The sequence below is a fragment of the Passer domesticus genome, chromosome 3 (assembly GCF_036417665.1).
Source record: "Passer domesticus isolate bPasDom1 chromosome 3, bPasDom1.hap1, whole genome shotgun sequence".
Classification (NCBI taxonomy): domain Eukaryota; kingdom Metazoa; phylum Chordata; class Aves; order Passeriformes; family Passeridae; genus Passer; species Passer domesticus.
This window is the reverse complement of record NC_087476.1, coordinates 9,847,367-9,865,880: the sequence shown is the minus strand read 5'-3', so window position 1 is coordinate 9,865,880 and position 18,514 is coordinate 9,847,367. Positions and strand designations below refer to the sequence as shown.

At 53.5% G+C, this 18,514-nt stretch overlaps 1 protein-coding gene and 1 long non-coding RNA gene across 2 annotated transcripts; one reads left to right on the top strand and one right to left on the bottom strand.

Annotated features, from left to right (window-relative positions):
* Positions 1-1,809: 1,809 nt before the first annotated feature.
* Positions 1,810-4,000, bottom strand: LOC135297897 (uncharacterized). The gene is made up of 3 exons (XR_010359825.1): positions 3,908-4,000; positions 3,705-3,805; positions 1,810-2,846 (listed from the first exon to the last, which is right to left on the bottom strand). It is a non-coding gene; the product is annotated as an uncharacterized LOC135297897 (long non-coding RNA).
* A 442-nt stretch (positions 4,001-4,442) lies between these two features.
* Positions 4,443-15,783, top strand: GDF7 (growth differentiation factor 7). The gene is made up of 2 exons (XM_064411808.1): positions 4,443-4,802; positions 7,148-15,783. The coding sequence occupies exons 1-2, from the start codon at positions 4,475-4,477 to the stop codon at positions 8,068-8,070; spliced, it is 1,251 nt and encodes a 416-aa protein (XP_064267878.1). The 5' UTR covers positions 4,443-4,474; the 3' UTR covers positions 8,071-15,783.
* The last annotated feature ends 2,731 nt before the right edge of the window (positions 15,784-18,514 follow it).

The following is an 18,514-nucleotide window of genomic DNA, read 5'->3' as shown; positions in this document are numbered from 1 at the left end:
TGCAGAGCTCTGGGAATGTAGCTGAGACATGAGGCCCATGGTTATTTCTTGAGGATTTCCCTTCTGCCTCAGTTTCCTACTTTGAGAAGTGGTCTTCCATGCCTGGGGGGGTTCTAATTAAATCAAGTTCATTCCTGTGCTGAAGAGCATCAGTAGGACAGCCCTTCTGCAGGCTGGGACCTTGCCCACAGCTGTACAAGAGGAGGTAGCCATGGTAGGGTGATTCACCATGGCCAGGACTCAACCCCAGAGCGTGGAAATGATTCAGTGCTCCACACACAAAGGTCCCCAGCTGCCAAGGGCAATGCAGAGGGGCAAGTAGGGCAGTGCTGGGAATAAAAACAGGGAGCTCAGGAAGGGGGACTGCAACAGAGGGGACAAGCCCAAGTGTCATCCAGGCAGGAATGATTCCTTCCTCATCCTGAAGCAATCACCCTGCAAAAAATGTTCCCAGTAAGAAAACTGGCTTAGTGAGAAGACTGTCCCCTTCTTTCCAGAAACCTGACCAGAAGGGTCTGTTGGTCAAGGAAGGGAGAGACTGTAGTGGGACATGGTGCAAGCTGTCTCAGGAGTCAGGATCCCTCCTGGGCATACAGCCATTGGCTTCATGTTTCTTGGGACTGGTTTGAAGGGAAAAAATAGAGGCAAATGTGGCCCTTTACCTTCATCTTGGGTTTTGGCACATGTCTGATTTAATACTCAGGTGAACAGGGTGTCAGGACAGTCTCAAAACTGTGTTTTTCAGCCCATGGTAGAGATACCCAGAGGATTTTTAAGTGTAAGAGCAAAGAGAGATGGAGCAAGTGAGCAGGGCTGGAGCCAGGATCACTACGTTGGTTGAGGGGCCCCACGGGCAGGAGCACATCGCTGTGCCCACAGCAGTGGGGAGTGCCCTCAGGAGGAACTGGGCTATTTACTGGTGAAGCTGAACGGACATAAAATCTCCCTCAGTTATGTGGGTGTTTTTTTCTGTATAAACTTGCTAATTGAGTTGTAAAATAAAACTTGCAGCCTTTCCTCTCCAATTTCTGCTGCTGCAGCAGCGTGCTAATTTGGGTTTGGAAGGGGGCTGGTAGAAGGTGGCTTTTTGCCAGGGTGAAATTATGCACAAAAGTTTTGCAGTGGGAGAGAAGGGAGCCTATCCCCAGCACAGGCAAGGACTGGGGGTAGGAGCTGCTGTGCTGCTGTGCAGGGCTCAGGAGGCTTGGGAAGGTCCTGCAGCTGGGCTGGGCTGGGCTGATGGAAATTCAAGAAAGCCCAAAAGGGTTTAAATGAGGCTGCAATGGAGAACAGATGGGAAAGTCAGTGCTTGTGCATCTCGATAGACGCTGTGTGGTTGGGAGGATGAGCTGTGGGATTTCACATCTACCCTCCAGCTTGGCTGGGCAGGATTTGCTGCTTGCGTTGGGGTACCTGTGTGTGTGTGTGTGTGTGTGTGTGTGCCTTCTGTGTGTGCCTTCTGGTGCTCACAGACCCGTGTCCAGGTCACTGGGGCTGTGTGGGGGTCTGTGTGCCTGTGCCTGGGTCTCCATACAGGCAATGAGCACAGGGATCTGCCTCTTGTCACCCAGCAGCACAAGGCTCTGTCATGGGGACAGCTGCACACAGGGACAAGGATGGTGTGGTGCAAATTGATGCACAGGAATCCATTGCTCAGCTTGCAACAGGCAGGGATTTGGCCCTGGTGCCCACACTGGGAGCTGAGGACTGGTCTGTGGGCAAAAAAAGTTGTGGGGGAAGAACAAACAGGAGGCACAGCTGTCTGTTGCATCAATGTAACTTTAATTTTTGCAACATAGAGATCAAAAATGCAGTGACAGTGACAGTGACAGTCCCAGGGAATTTGGTGAAGCTTGGGGTCCCACATATGTGGCAGTTGCATGCACCCCAACCTGCAGGAGGATGTACAGACTTGGGGGCTTGAGGCTGAAAGGTTGTGGGACTGGGGCCCACACTCACCATTTTTGTACCTTTCACTTTTTCCCATAAAACTGACTGTGTGAAATGGTTCCAGGCAGGATGCTCCAGAAACCATTGCAAGAAGCCTGGAGGTTTATGGATAGACTTGTCTGCCCATTCGGCAGTCCTTCTCACCCCATCATCCTTCCATACTTTTGCTGACCCTTTTGGTCCCTTCCTTGGGCAGCACTGAGTGCTGCCATGTGCTGCAGTGGGAGCATCAGGAGCACAGTTTGGAGCCTGGGGCTGCTCTCTGAGGTGAGATTAAGTGGGACAGGACCGGACAGTGCTTTTCAGCATTCCCATCTTTGGGAAGAGAGGCCCTGAGCACAGAGCCCTGCTGCCATGTCCTGGTTCTGGGAGGGCTCTCAGCACCCTGGCCAGGGGGGAGTGAGGATGCAGGGATGAGAGGTCTTGTCAGATGGTTTTTAAAAATTACCTTTAGTATCTGAACAGCATCAGGCTGGATTTAATAAGGGACTGACAGAAGAATAACAGTTGATGAAGCCTTCCTCTGCTAGCCCTTCCTCTGCCTCCTGCCCCAGCTGGGTTAGGCTCCCGGGGGTCACTGACTGCTGGGGGTGATGTGTGCAAGGCCCCGTGTGAGCACGCTGAGTGTGCAAATGCTGTGCTAACCATGCCAGCAACATGTGCAGGCTGTGCAAACCCTGTGCAAAGGCTGTGCAACTCCACAAGTGCTGTGCAAGGTGTGCAAATGGCTTCAGGCCTGGCCATCCAGCGCTGCGTGGGACAGGAGTTTGTTGGGATGGGGTTTTCTTGGGATGGTGTCCTGGGATGCCGTCCATGTCTCGTCGCAGTGTGTGTACATACCGAGCAAAGCCACTGGTTGGCATTAGAAACCTGCTCACAATACTGTGACAAGACACCTGTAAAATTACAGCAGAAAGAAATCCAAGAGCCTGCAGTGACAAATGTTCGTGAGAAGTGATTGTTTCGGGGGGGAGAAGAAAAAAAAAAAGCCGTGTTTGTTTTGGCGAAACACCTGCATTCCTTCAAATAAATCATCGCAGCGCTTGTTTTTGTATTTGCGGAGAAATCGCAACAGACATAACCAGGGACTTAAGAGACTTGAAATAACATCCTAGTAAATACCCCACTTTGTTATTTTAATCGAGACCCAAGGAAACATCTGAATTTTACCAAGGAAACCCTCCGCGCGAGGGAAAACATCAGCCCGCAGCCCGGCTGGGTCTTTGTTTTGCTCCGGTGTCGGACTCCCGGGTCGGAATTACCGGGGCCGATGGAGGCTCGGGGCAGCCCGGGGCATCTCGGAGGGGTGCGGGGGGAGCCCGGGGCCCGGGGCCGCCCCACGGCGGGTCGCTCCGGGTGCCCCGGCCGCTCCCAGCCCGGCCCCGCCGCCGGCATCACCCCCGCGGGCAGTGCCGGGGAAAAGGCTCTGCCGAAACATGGGGTGGCGGTTCCTCCGTTCGGAACAGAGCCGGGACAGCCCCATCTCCAGTGCAGGACCGGGACCCCGGCCCCAGTGCGGGGTGGTGAGTGACCCGCTCCAGTACGGGGTGAGGTTTCCCGGTCCAGTCTTCGGTGGTGTCCCGGTCAGTCCCCGCTCCGAAATGTGACCTCAGCAAACAGAGGTGGTGGTGTCCCCTCCACCTCCCGCCATCCGAACTGGGGTCGCCTTCCACAGTCAAACACAACCCCGTTCCCCCCCACAGTGAGGCCGGGGTGAGCCTTGGCACGGGGCTGTGCCTTGAGGGATCTCTCACCTGCCGGGGGACACGGGCCGGGATCCGACGGAGGGTCCGGGGGTTCCGCACCTGGCGGAGGAGGCGGGGCGAGGACCAGAGGGGATCCGGGGGTATCTCACCTGCCGGGACAGGCGGGACGAGGTCCAAGGGAGGATCCGGGGGTCTGTCACCTGCGGGGGCGGGCGGGGCTCGGTCCAAGGGGGGTTCCGGGGATCTCTCACCTGTCGGAGCGGGCGGGTAGAGGTCCAAAGGGGGGTCCGGGAGGGTCTGTCACCTGCCGGGGTGGGCGAAGCGGATCCCGAGGGGGGTCCGGGAGGGTCTGTCACCTGCCGGGGTGGGCGAAGCGGATCCCGAGGGGGGTCCGGGGGGGTCTGTCACCTGCCGGGGCGGGCGGGACTCGGTCCAAGGGGGGTCCGGGAGGGTCTGTCACCTGCCGGGGCGGGCGGGACTCGGTCCAAGGGGGGTTCCGGGGGTCTGTCACCTGCCGGGGCGGGCGGGACTCGGTCCAAGGGGGGTTCCGGGGCTCTGTCACCGGGCGGGGCTCGGTCCAAGGGGGGTTCCGGGGCTCTGTCACCGGGCGGGGCTCGGTCCAAGGGGGGTTCCGGGGGTCTGTCACCGGGCGGGGCGCGGGCGGGGAGGGGCGGGCGGCCGGCAGGGGGCGCCCCCGGGCGGCGGGCGGCCGCGGTCGCGGCGGCGGCGGCGGCGGCGGCGGCGGGCGAAGACGATGTTCAAAAGCGGGCGGGGAGCGGCGGCGGCAGCAGCTCCGCGCCGAGCCCCGGGCCGCCGCCATGCGCCTCCGCGCCGCCGCCGCCGCCCTCTGCCTCTGCCTGCTGGGCGCCTGCCGCCTTCGCCGCGGGCTGGAGGCCGCCGCCGTGCGCGGCCCGTCGGCGGCCGCTCCCCAGCGACCCTCGGCAGCCGCGCCTTCCTCCGCCTCCTCCTCCTCCGCCGCCGCCGCCTCCCCCTTCTCCTCCCCGCCGCGGAGGGACGGGGCTCTCCGCAACGGCACGGTGGTGCCGCATCATTACATGGTGGCCCTGTACCAGCGCCTGGCCGCCCGGCGCGCCCCCGGCCGCCGCGCCGACACCGTGACGGGCTTCGCGGAGCGGGCGCGCAGCGGTGAGTGCGGGAGAGCCGCGGCCGGGCGGGGAGCGCCGAGCGGCCGCCCCGCCGGGACTCCGCCGTCGGGAGAGAGAGAAGTCGGTGCCTGGGCTTCGGAATGGGCTTGGGGATGGAGACGGTGTTGTGCGTGGGATCGGGCTCCTGTGTGCATGTGGGGATGGATACACGGGGTTGTGCGTCGCTCTGAGCGTGAGTTTGGGGACGTGATGGCACACGGAGAGGATGCTCGCGTGTTGGTCCGAGCGCGGGGCTGTGCCTGGGGTAGGGGTGTGCGTTGGCTGGGGAATGGGGCTGTGCGCTGGTTTCCGCACGGGCTGGTTGCCGGGGATGGAGCTCACGGGATAGGGGCTGCGCATCCCGCTTCTTTAACGGGAACGAAGCCGTGCGCGAGTCTGAGCGAGGACAGGGCTGGGAGTGGGGCTGTGCGTGAGCATACGGCTAGGAGGGTTGGCAATGGGCACAGCAAAAGGATTGTGCCTGGCACCGGTGAAGGGGCTTGCCGACGGAGATGAGAGTGGCGCAGAGCGGGCTCTGGGGTGGCGATGGGGTTGCACACGCAGTCGGTGTCAAGGGATGCGGTTCGGGGTGCGAGCTGCAGCCGCCAGGACGGGGTGAGCGGCGCTGCGGGGCTCTCGGGACCTCCCGCCCCTGGTGCGGGCCCGGGGCGTGCGGCGCACCTGGAGAGCAGCTCCTCCGCGCCGCATCCCCGTCCTGCCGGAGCCTTTGCAGCCCGAACAACTCCGCGGGACACGGCGACGGGCCGGGCCGGGCCAGGCAGGGAGCGCAGCCGCGGTGTCCCGGTGGTTCTCGGCCCCCTCGGCCCCGGAGCGACTCCCGCTAGCGCCGCCGGCTGAGCTCGGCATCGCGGCCCCTTCTCCGCCCTATTTTGCCCGCTTCATACCTGCCAATCTAATAATAATAACAATCAAATGCATATACGCAGCTAATGATATACGTTTAACAAATACAAGTGTATGTGTACTTCGCGCCCTGCCGGTAAAGTTCGCTCGGCTGGGGGGGGGGGTGGGGAAAGTAATACATTCCCGATCGAATAAAATGAAAAAGCAAACTGAAAAGCAGCGGCAGCCGCACCCCGTCCCTGTCGCTGGCTGCCTTGTGGTGGGAGAGCCCCCCCAGCCCCATCCCCACACCCAGAAGGGGCCGCATCCTGCCCGCAGCCTTTGCGGGAGGAGGTTTACTGCAAGCTGATGGGGAAACGTCGGGGGAGCGAGCCGGGACCGGGAGGAGGATGCTCCGGTGGGAGGGTGGGCAGTGCTCGGCTTGTGAGAGCTGGGCGAAAACTGAGCGCAGGTCCTGGGAAGTTTCAGCGCAAAACGAAACCAGATGAACTCTTCAAAGGGATCCCCTTATCTGCTCTTATCTGCTTCTCATTGGAATTTTAGATCTGCTTTTCAAATAGTAATTTTAATAACCATAATGAATAATAATAGTACTGTTAATGATGATAATAGCAGCAGCAGCAAGTGACAGGGGGAAGGAGTTTCCCCCCGGGGGCGGTGCAGGCTGCACCCAGCGGCGGTGGGCGGGCAGGGCTCTGCCGGCAGCGGGTCGGGGCGCTCCGGGCACAGCAGAGATGTTTGCAGCATGCCCAGGTCAGGTTTCTCGTTAACGAGGGAGAAAACAAAAAACAGCCCTCCCAGAACTCAATTCACCCCTTCTTCCCAGCTCCACCTCCTTTGGTGTTTCTTTTTTTAATTCACAATTGAGTATATTTATTCAGTGCCAGAAACTGCACGAGTCTGTGTCAGGTCTTTGGATCCACTAAAAATAGTGCCAAACTGAGGCTGGGCTCACTTTCAGCTGCTGTGGGTGCCTCTCTCAGACCTGTGTGTCTGTGCCTATGTGTGAGGGGAAAGTGGCATTTTTAACAGCATGTGTATGTGTGTGACACTTGGGGCAGGAGAAATGGGTGACAAACGCTGGTTGGGGATGGTAATGTGCTGCACAGGTTCAGGTGTGGCTGAGAGAATAGTGGTGTATCTGGGGTCACTGGAACACCTGGGAGGAAGCAGAGAAGCCTCCTCAGGATGTGGAGAAGAGTCTGTGCTGATGAGAAGCCACTTATTTGAACTGATTCCTCCCTTCCTCTGTACCTTCTCCTTCCCATTTGTTTTTGGTGCCCCCAGCCAGAGTGACGCCCCGGGATGCAGGACACACAGCCTGTGTCCCGTGGGGATGCCCAGGAAGCCACGCTGCACAGCGACATCTCCCCCGTTACCTCTGCATCCCTTGCACCTCGCTAATGACAGCTTGGCTTTGGCTTGCCGATATTTAATTTTTTTTCCTTTTTTTTTTTTTTTTCTCTGTGTTATCTCTTCCAGATGCCTCCCCATCCGCCTCGGAGCAGCGGTACCTCTTTGACATCTCCAGCCTGCCTGAGGCAGAGGAGGTGACGGGCGCGGAGCTGCGGATCCTGCGCTCCCTCCCTGAGAACCGGAGCTTGGCCCTGTCCCCCGAAGGCACCTTCCACCACCTCCTCCTTGCCACCTGCCCCGGCCGGGACGGCGAGGAGCCCCGGCTGCTGGACTCCAGGGCCGCGGACATTTTGGACGCGGGCTCCTCCAGATGGGAGGTGTTTGATGTCTGGGAGGCCTTGCGGGATCAGAGGGAGAGGTCTCTCTCGGGAAAGCTGCTGTGCTTCCTGCTGAGGATCGTCTCGGATCAGTCGGGGCAGCTCCTGCCCCCCCGGCAGCTGGGCTTCGCCAAGCCCCGGCCGCAGCCCCACGAGCGAGCCCTGCTCGTGGCCTTCTCCCGCACCCAGAGGAAGGAGAACCTCTTCAAGGAGATCCGGGATAAGATCAAGGCCCTGGGCAGCCCCCCCTCCCTGGAGTCCCCCGATCCCGGGCAGGAGGCGTTCCTGAAGCGGAGGAAGAGGAGGACCACCCTTGCCGCCCGGTCTGGGGGCAGAGGCCATGGGAAGAAGGCGAAGACTCGCTGCAGCAGGAAGCCCCTGCACGTGAACTTCAAGGAGCTGGGCTGGGATGACTGGATAATCGCCCCCCTGGATTACGAGGCCTACCACTGCGAGGGGGTCTGCGATTTCCCGCTGCGCTCCCACCTGGAGCCCACCAACCATGCCATAATCCAGACCCTGATGAACTCCATGGACCCCGAGTCCACCCCCCCGAGCTGCTGCGTGCCCTCCAAGCTCAGCCCCATCAGCATCCTCTATATCGACTCTGGGAACAATGTGGTTTACAAACAGTATGAGGACATGGTCGTGGAGACGTGTGGCTGCAGGTAGCAATTTCTGCAGCTCTCCCTATCCCTCCTGGCCTTGCTCAGCAGCCCTGCCCATTTTATATATATATATATATATAAATATAAATATATATATATATAAAATATATAGATATAGATGTATACACACATACACATTTTGGTGTGTGCCTTTCCAAAAGCCAAGCTCAGAGCAGGTGTCCCCTGTCTCCTCTGGGCCACCCTGACCCCAGGAGGGATGGGGGGTGCCCCTCTGAGACTGAGGCTGCCACCATCTCTGTGCCTTGGGAATGTCTCCTCAGCCTCTGAGCTCTGCCTGATACACTTGGTTTGCCTAAGTGGAGCTGACAACTTCTTTCCCAGAGGTTTTGGAAAATGTCGAGCCAAAATTGTCTTGGTCAGAATGATGACCTGGGGTGGGGGGAGGTGGAGTGGGGTCTGCAGCAGAGGGATCAGGTCAGCATCACCCTCTGGCTGTGGCAGTGGGATGGAGGTGAGGAAGGAATGCTCTTTTCTTTGAGTTAAAGGAGTTTTTCTGTCAGTCTTCAAATTACTGCCCTGAGTTTCTTAGTGGAAAAATAAGGGATCCCTGGGGGAAGGCAGGGGGGGAGAACCTGTGGCTGGCGTGGGTTGTAATCACTTGGTCCAGGCCTGTTTGCAGTGGGGAGAGGTTTGTGAGTCTGCTGGCAGAGACAGGAAAGAAGGAGAATCAGAGGCTAAAAGAGTCAGGTCTGGAACAGAGCTTGTGCTCTTAGAAAGATGGGAGTGGCCCTGGGAGGCTTCAGCTGGAGATGCCTCCGCTCCACATGGTCAGAAGCGCTGGCTTTGTTGTCTGTGTCTTGCAGGAGGTACTGGTGGGAGAGTCCCCTCCCTTTGCTGCACAAAACTCTGTTTCAAGGAATACTGGGAACCCAGCATCAGGCCTGCAAGTCACACAGCTATCCTGAACATGTCTGGAGAGAAACAAAGGTCCCAAGTTCCCTAGGGAAGAGCCATTTCACTCGGGTTCTTCTCTTTCCAAATAATCTCTATAAAAGCACTAAGCTCCACCCTATCTTCCTTTGGCATGGATTTCCCAGGGAGCTGTGTCCCTCCCTGGAGGGCTGGCTGCTCCCTGCTCCATTAAGGGAGCTGGATCCTCCAGGAACAGACCTTTCCCATGCAGAGGGCTGAGTGCTACCCTCAGGGACTGCTATATGAAGTGAGGTGCTTTGACGTGTGCTGAAAGGGCTGCAGGGTTTTAGTAACTCAGGAGCTGAGTATAAATTACCTTTAAACCAGAGAAGCTCTTCATCCATGTCAGGATGGATGCTGGATCCATTCTTTGGGTGCTGGCAGGCTTTTCTGCTGCACCTCAGTGGGTTTTGGTACCAAACTTTGGCTTTCTGGGTGGCTTGGCTTAGACCAGAGATGTATTTGCACAGATTTTGTGTTTGATGGTTTGTTTTTTCTTGTGGCCAGGGTGCTGGTGTGTAAGCATCAGTGCTTCTTAGCCATGGTAGTTTGCTTTTGGAGGAGATAAATCCCTGCTGGAAAACATGGGATTTTTTCCTACGTAAATCCAGTTGTCCTCCATGGAAGGAGTGTGGCATGGGAGGGCTGAGCCTGGCCAGGGCAGAGAGGGGATTGCCTCAGAGAGCTCTGCTGAGATCCAAATGATTTCAAAGATCAGAAAAGCCTTGGTGAGGTTCAACAGTCCCTTCCCCCCAAGTGCATCAGTAGGAAGTAAATGTGTCCATTGAAAACAGTGACAAATCCACTGGGATAACACCCCCAGCCTCCCTCCATCCTCTGCTCTGCATCCTCAGGCTGGGGCAGGTGGCAGCTCAGAGGATCAGCTGTGGTGCCCATAAGTCTCATCTACCCCCTTGGCACTTGCAGAGCTCCTCTGGCTTTACATCCTTGCATCCAAAAGGAAAACCCATCTCCCTGCCTCAGCATGAATGTAAATATATGCTAATGATGTCTCTGCCTCCAGGGGTCCAGGGGGATGCTCAGAGATGGAGGCTGGGGGGAAGAGGATGGATCAGGTCCATGCCATGGGTTTTCTCCCTGTCAGCATTTGGGGAGGCTGAGGCTCCTGAGTGCTGAGGAGGGGTCAGCACGAGGGTTTGTGATTTCCTCTGCCCTTTGGCTTCAGCACAGCTGGCTGGGGAAGGAGGTTGGCACAGCAGTGCTCGAGCTGCCAGATTCCACATCAGTTATAAAGTTACCAAGCTTTGGAAGTACCTAATTTTTCAATTGCCTTTGGTTGTTTGATAGTTTTTCTCACTGCTGAGACAATTTTTTAAAATGTTTTTGTTTCCTTTACCCCCTCCCCTTCCTCCAAATATTTGTGGTGAAGGTTCATGGGCAGTTCAAATCCAAGCAAAATATATACAGCTCCTGGCAGCCCCTGCTGGCTGGTGGCTCTTGTGAGCCTCCACCAAAAAGGTGCCCTGAAACCTGCTCCTGTGGTGCTGTGTCCACGGGGCGGTGATGCCAGTGACTCCCAGTTCTTGTGGGTATTTTTTAGCCAGAGTTGCAGGGAACAGACAGCTGTCACCCTCCTCAGGTCTGGAGGTGCTGATGGAGAGCAGGGTGACAGGTTGGGTCTTGCAGCTCTTCACCCCAAACCCCATTCTGGGGCAGTGCTTTTGTCCTGAGCCCCAGGATGGCTTTGCTGGTGCTGGGGACAAAAGCAGTGGCTCAGTTGCTGCAGTTCCATGGCCTGGGTCACTGGGATAAACGAGGGGAGGATTTGGGGGGAGCACAGAGGTCGCTGCTGGCAGCGATGCTGTCCGTGCTTTCACCCATTTGGGAACCCAGCCTGGCTCTCCTGGCTCTGGGCACCCCTGAGCAGGAGTGTTTGGTGGGGGAGCAAACTTCATCCCCCTGAGAGAAGCCCATCAGTGCTGGGCCTGTGCCAAGTGCCTCCTGTTCCTTTCCTGGGCAAACAACCTCTGGAGGACAAAGGGAGGCAAAGGATGGAGCTGGATCCTCTTTCTGCTTCTCTGAGGAGTCAGGGGAGGCAGCTCCCTGCCTGGGGCTGCTCCAGGGGGATGTGCATGAGCAGGGCAGGGCTGGAGGAGAGTGGAGCTGGGGGCTTTGGTGGATAACTGTGCTGCTCCTTGCTCCCAGAGGAGTATTTCCAGAGTAAAAGCCACCACTGTCCCCTTTATCCCTGCATGGCAACTGCAAAGGCTGCCTCTCCATCCCCAGGCAGATTTGGAGGTTGCACCAAACAGTGGGATTAGTCTTGGGCAGCAACCATCAGAGCCATTGCAAATGTGTAGAGTTTTAGGTTAAATATTTGGGGAAAAAAGTCAAAGAAAGGGTTGTAAAGCTCTGCCCAAGGAAGCGTAGTCACCATCCCTGGAAGTGTTCAGAGACTGTGTGGATATGGCACTTGAGGAGGCAGTTTAATGGTGAATTTGATGGGGTTGATGGTAGGACATGATCTTTTCCAACCTCAATGGTTGCACGATTCTAAATGGGAGTGGTGGGTGTGGAATCCTTTCCCAGGCAGGGAGGTTCTCTCAGCTGAGTTGTTGCAGCCCTGCACTGTTGGGGCAACACAGGGATGTGTCTGTGGAGGACATGGGGCAGTGAATCCTGCCTTTGGAGAGAGGCTGGTGGGGACTGGCTGCAGGATAGTGGTGGCCCAGCCCAGCCCCCATCCCTGGAGTTGCGTCTCTGAAGAACATCACGCTCTAATGCCAAAGGAAAGGCCCAGAAAAAAAGTATTTCTGATCAGTTGCCTCCTGCTTGAGCTGATTTTTGGGCACATGTAAACTTTATAAATATGAGACTAGAGATTGAACATAGACAAATATTAATTCAGCAGTCTCAGAGTGATTTTAATGGATAATTATAGGTTCTCAATCTGCAGTATTTATACAACCTTTCCAGTTAAAAAAAACCCAAACAGTTTCCATGCAGTGCATATTCTCCTGGAGGATTTGTTTGACCTTGAGCACCATTTTTATCTGCAGGATATAATTACAGTGAAACTAGAAATATTAAGCATTTTAAAAGGACTGTGTATCCATGCTTAACTGGCTCCCTCCTCGCTGACATGGGAATGTAATTGCACAGGAGTAGGGAAGCTTGCAGAGTGAGCTCATTTGACTTAGAAGCACTGGGATCTGGGGAAACTTGCCCATTTGGGACAGGGGCTGAACTGGTGTGTGTGTGTGTGCCTTATCTGGGGGTTCTCTGAGCTTGTACTGAAGCCACTGCCTTCAGAAACAGTCAGAAGCAAAATGACTTTATGCCCTGTTTAACCCTGGTCACCAGGGGTGTTTCTGGCCTAGAAATACTTCCCAAGAATTACAGATTTTATTATTTTTTAAAGGAAAAATTATTTTTAATTTTCTTATAATAGGGGGCTTTTCTAACCATGTGTTGCCCCCTTTTTCTTTTTTAATTTTTTTTTACATCATACTTCAAATCCAATGATAGGGAAATCACTATCCTCTGGCAGAGAGGATCCATATGGAAAAGGGATTGATGTAGCTTCATCCTGGCACAGCTGCATTGATCCCAGTGGCCTCACTTCTGATCAGCACTGGCAGATGGAGCCACATCCTCTTTGCCTGTTGGCTGATGGTTGGCACACCCATGAGGAAAAGGCTGCAAAGGCACCAGTTCTGATTAAAAGCAAACCCCAAGCCTTGAGCCTTCTGCTCAAGTTTGAGTGCCAGTGACTCCTGAGGGTGTTTGCACCCCGTGGGTTTTCACCCAGTCCTTGGCTGCACAGCTCTCACTGACCAGTGATTTATCCATCACACTCCCCTTGCAAAACAAACAGCTCCTTTTGCAGTTTTAAGGAGAAAAACTTGGTGGTATTTGGGGAGAGTGACCTGTGCTGGCCCCCATGGAGCAGCAGACACACACACACCCTGCTGCTGGCCGGGAGGAGACAAGACAGGCTGGGGCATCCCTTGGGAGCCCTGGGAATCCAGGTCCCAAGGGCTGCATCTGGGCAAAAGGAGCAGAGCACCTGGGATGCTGAAGGGCTGCCATGGCTTTGCTCTCCAGCCTTAACAGGAGTTTTGTCATGAGCTCCTGCTTGTGGTGATTTTATCAACAGCAGTGTTTATAGTTACATCAAAACCCACAGAGCCATGTGAACGTGGCAGATACATCATAAATACCAGCCCAGCTCATACTTGTGTTGGGCTAAAACTGCTGGAAATGCCATGGTTTCCTGCTGAGCATGGAAATCCACGCTGCGTTCTGAAATCCAAGTGCCTTCTCTTTTGTCTGTGCTGGGGCAGCAGGGCCGTGTGCCAGGGAGGAGAAACCTCTGTGGGGCAATGGCAGCAGAGCCTGGGCATTGCACAGGGGCTGTCACCTGCACTGGGGCTGTGTGCCCCACGTCTGTGTGTGACAGGGGATCAAGGGCTATCATGGGCCTGCTTGGGCAGTTCCATCAAATCACTTCTTGTGTCCCCTGTGCTGGGTGCAGCTGGGCTTGTGGGCTGAGTTTTTATCTCTTCACATCATGCTCTGGGTAGGTGAGGGGGTGGGAGAACCTGTGTGGGAAGAAGCAAGGTCTTTGAGAGCAGTGTGGCTCTGCTCATGGCCAGCAGTGGTGTGTGTCCCACTGGCCTCAGAGCAGCTCCCTTGGCATCAGGGATCCCTTATGTGGGGTCAGAATGGAGATGCAGGGTGGCAGGAGCAGAGTGTAGCAGTGTCCCCACCGTGGGAGTGTGTTCTCCATGAAAACACAATGAAGAAAGGAGCTGGGGAGTGCCTGTTCTGTGGGTGGGGTGCTGCTGATGGGTGAATTTGTGTGGGAGGGGGTGAGTTTTTTGTCTTTCCTATCTTTGAATTAATGGCTGGTAAAAGAGTGAGATGTTCCACCAGGCTGGTGTGTGTGACAATTCAATTTTGTCATAAGCTGGTTTATGTCTTTCAAGGTAAAACCAGCTGCATTCAGGCCTTCTAAGCTCTTTGTTCCTAGTACGAGTGTGGTGAGGTACATAGAGGTGCAAAGATGTCTCTGAAAATCACTTACGTCCTACCAGCCAGTGATCTGGGCCTTCAGAAAATGACAAAAAATTTGGAATTCATGCTGGTGTAGCCTACTGACCAAGGAACCCAGTCTTAAAGGATGTTTTGCATTTTAAAGGATATTTTGCATCTTTGCACCTCAAGACACAAATAGCCCTGTGTCTCCTTTTCACTTTTACTGACTGCAGTACTCAAACAACCCCTGAATTTTCCGTGTTGGAGAGGAGCCTGATAAGGTGGTGGTGGGAAGGAGCACGGGCTGATGGATGCACCTTGTTTGACTCTTGGTCAATGGATGGATTAGGGTGGGAAGCTTGGGCAGCAGAGCATTTGCATGGAACTGGTATAAAAATCTTAAACCAAAGCCTGATCCATTCGCATCCATTCCATGGGTGAAACCAGAACTCCACACATTTTCAATGTTTTTTCAGCAGGTTTTGCTCTCCATTTTTCTGTCATCACCACTTAATAGTTCAGTCATACGTTTTTTGAGCTCATTTTTCTGCTTTGATACTTGTGCTCATGCCTTGGGTTTTCAGGACAGGGAGTGTTTTCAGGACTTGCTGTGGTGTTTGGCGGGGGAGGGAAGGCTGAGGCTCAGCAGAGGAGGACGTGGTGCACTCTGTGCCTTGGGGCAGGGGACAGAGAGGGGACAGGTCTGAAGCTGGTGGGACGAGGGGATCTGCTCACAATGGGTCACACACTCAAGTGCCTTTCTGATGCAAGGTGGGGGTGTTTGGGTCTCTCCTCCCCTTCTCTTTGCCACAATGTCAACCTGTGCTGGTGGCACCTGGTCTCCATCACCAGAGGAATGAGACCCAGAGGCTGGGCCAAGCCTGGCCTCCCTGGGAACTGTGACATTGGTCCCAGTTTTTGGGAAGATGGCAGCGTTCCCTGTGGTGTTTCCTTCATTTCCTCCATCCTGCCTTGGTGACGAGAGGGGAGGAGAACAGTAGGGAATAAACAGGAGGCAAAGTTTAGGGCTGTTTTGCTCCCATGCTGGCCATCCCAGGGAGCTGTGTGCCAGGAACTGCTGAGCACCAAGGGGCTCCCAGGAGCTCAGCCAGCAGCAGCAGTGTGAAACAGCATCCACAGGCCAGGAAAAGGGATGGTCACACAGGGAGGGGCCAAGTTTTTCTCCTTGAAGGTGCCAGAGTTAAGTTTCTATGTAGGAAGTGATCAGCTGGGATGGAGCGTTTTGTAGGAGCAGCTCATCCTGTCCTTGCCCAGGGTGATCATCCTGCTTGCATCCATCCCACCTGTTGTGAGTGATGAACCTTTTAAAGAAAGGTCTGAGATGCTGAAGGTCCAGAGCTCCCACACTTCAGCTTCAGTGCCTTTGCAGTGGAGCTCCCACAGCCTGAGCAGCAGTCAGGGGCTGTGCCCACCTGCAGTCACCAGCTCTGTCTTGCTCTGCAGCTCCCACTGGAAAAGCTGGTGGAGATGCTGCTCAAAGGAAATGGACACTCCTCTGTGCAGCACAGACCTGCTCTGCTCCTGGTGCTCCCTGTCCCAGATGGAGAGGGAGCAATGTTAATCCCAGTTTGCCCAGTCCCTTTGCATCCCATCACTTGTGTGCTCTGTTTCTGGAGTCAAGTCAACATTTTCTGGAGTTCCTCTGACAAAATGAGCCTCTCTGCTGGTCAGTCGTGGTTTTATTTATATGTTCTTTTCATTGATTAGAAAGGAAAATATAAAAAAATTAAAAGTTTCGAATAGCTGTATTTCTAGTAGTTATGATTCTCGTATCCCTGTGTGTGCCTCTGAACTATCCATGTATTTGTGCAGCTTTTTCAGGTCTGGGTGTGTGAAATATCTCTAAAGAAGATAGCTCTGTACGTGATGGTGTAAATGCATTGTTTGTATGTATCTAAAGTTTAAATAGATTGTACATATGGGATTGTAAATGAACTGTAAACAGCAATCTATATTTTCTTGAATATATTATATAGCAGTATATATTTGTTAAATAAATATTCTTGTATACTCTTCAATAACCTTTTTAATATTTTGTACAGATAAGTTTATTAAATATTTTATTGATAAATAGACCTCTGCAAGATTTTCTTTTGATGACTTGTGCTTGTGTCCTAAAACCAGATGTCAAGAGCAGCCTTTGTAAACCACCTTTATTCCCTGGGCTACCTAAGGTGTTAAACCAAAAATGAAATACCCATTCATTTTAAACTGCCTTCCAGGGAAGCCACAGGTATTTTCCAATAAATAAAGTCACAGAACAGAGAGTGTTTGTGATGGATTTATCATCAAATGTACATCCTTTTTCTTCCCTGTGTTTCTGAATAGTGTTCACCTGCCATGATGAGAAGCTATCCAGCTCCAGCCAGCCAGACAGGATTCCCTCCATTGGCTCCATCAGCCTGGAAGAGAGAAGGCTCCATGGAGACCTCATTGTGCACTTCAGTGCTTGAAGGGGGTCTTATAAAAAAGTGGGAGAGCAACTTTTTACACAGGCAGGTAGTGGTAGGACCAAAGGGAATGGTTTTAAACTAAAAGAGGAGAGATCTAGATTGGATATTAGGAGGAAATTCTTTCCTGTCAGGGTGGTGTGACATCGGAACAGGTTGCCCAGAGAAGCTGTGGCTGCCCTATCCATGGAAATGTTCAAGAACAGACTGGGCTGAGAGTGGGGTGCTTTAGCAGGTGCTCCTGCAATGGACATCACCCAAGTGCCTTGGAGACAGAGAGTGAAGGTAGTAAGGATTATGACTCTCTCCTCCATCCCTGAGCACACAGTACTGTGGACATGCAGGTGTGGAGTAAGGCACATTTGGAGGCACGGAAGAAGTCCTCAAGGCATCAGGTATGTATTTTAGACGTAACAAAGCAAACTCAGCTTTTAAGACCCAGAACAAATGTGGAGAACTCAACTGGAGTAATTTCTGTTCCCAGTGCACACTGAGTGTCTGACCAAGCAGGACCCACCTCCTGGTCAGTGTTCTGCATCCCCACATGCCCATTTGATGGTGACACTGGCCTCAGAGGAGATCTTTACAGGGAGGCAGAGTGGCATTTTGCCCAGGGCCCACTCTGTGAGCAGTTTTACAGGAATGTGCTGTTGTAACAAGCTGATTTCAACAGAGCAGTGAAGGGTGAGAGCAAATGGTCGTTCACAGGCATTGCACCACGTCTTCACTGGAACCAGCGGGAGTGGTGGGGTTTGTGTTCAATGGTTTTTACTCCACAGCACTGCAGACTACTCAAGTGATTGACAACATAAACCAGGCAGTTTGTAACTGCAGAGAAATCAAAGGCACAGCAAGGACAGAGGAGATGTCCAAGGTCAAACATGAATACAACAGAAGAAAATGCATAGCATTGGTAAAACAGGACATGATCTGAACTGGGGCTGAACCACTCTGGATACTTAAAATCCCGTGGGTTTACTTTGTCAGTGAAAATATAAGTTCTTTTCTATAATCACCAATGAACTGTTGTACCCCCTGCATGATGAGAGCATGTTAGGACATCAAAACATTTATGTTCTGAAAATGGCATTCCTGTGTCCTACAAGCTAGAACAGAACAGTGGAATACTTTCCAAATTTTAAGGATGCTGGTTAGGGAAGAGGAGTAGATGAGTCTTGGCATTAGGAAAGACTCTTTTTCCTAATTCTAAGTTATCTCATCCCATGGATTCCTCTAAGTGTATGAAGCACAGTATTTCTGAGTCTGGGGGCTTTGTTGAAGATGTTCACAAAGGGGGACAGCAGGAGGACCCCCTGATTTCCTCCTTCAGTGTGAATTGCTTCAAACAGGACTAAAAAGATCTTTGAGTGTCTGACTGGCAAACCCTGCAGCCAGGTACATCAGTCAGATGTTTTAAAAAACACCTGTATTTTATTAGCTGCTGCAAACTTTCTGCAACACAACTATTCTCCTGCAAGCACCTTCCTGCAACAGGCAAAACCCAGGCTATTGACTATCAGCTCAAGCACTCTGAAAGGGTTTTTAATTAAATCCCTCCCTGCCTGTCCCATCTGAGCACGAATGTCAGCCTGTTCCATAACTTCTGCGTGATGCTACTGAGAGCAGCGATCGCCCTGGCAGCTGCTTGTGCTGTTGCTGCTGGATCTGCTGCTTGTGCTCAACCCCCATCGGCTGTTCCAGAAATATATGCTGTTTTAATAGTTCCTGGTCACTCACAAATGCTCTCTGGATCCTTATTTTGTAAGTGTGCCAGGAAAGAGAACATATGCCTGCAAGTGAAGAGCCTCAGAAACTTATTGTAGCTGGGAGTCTGAGCATGACCTGTGACACAGAGTAAAACAAATCTCTTGGGTCTAGTGAGTCTATCCAAACCCAGTAATAGTTTGAGTGACTTTAAAATGATAACATTGAACATCTTGTTTAAAGTCTTTGCTGGCAATTAGCTAGACCAAAGAAAGGGATGGGGCGGGTGGATGCACATATAAACCCATTTTCTGTAAAATAAATACATAAATGATCTCA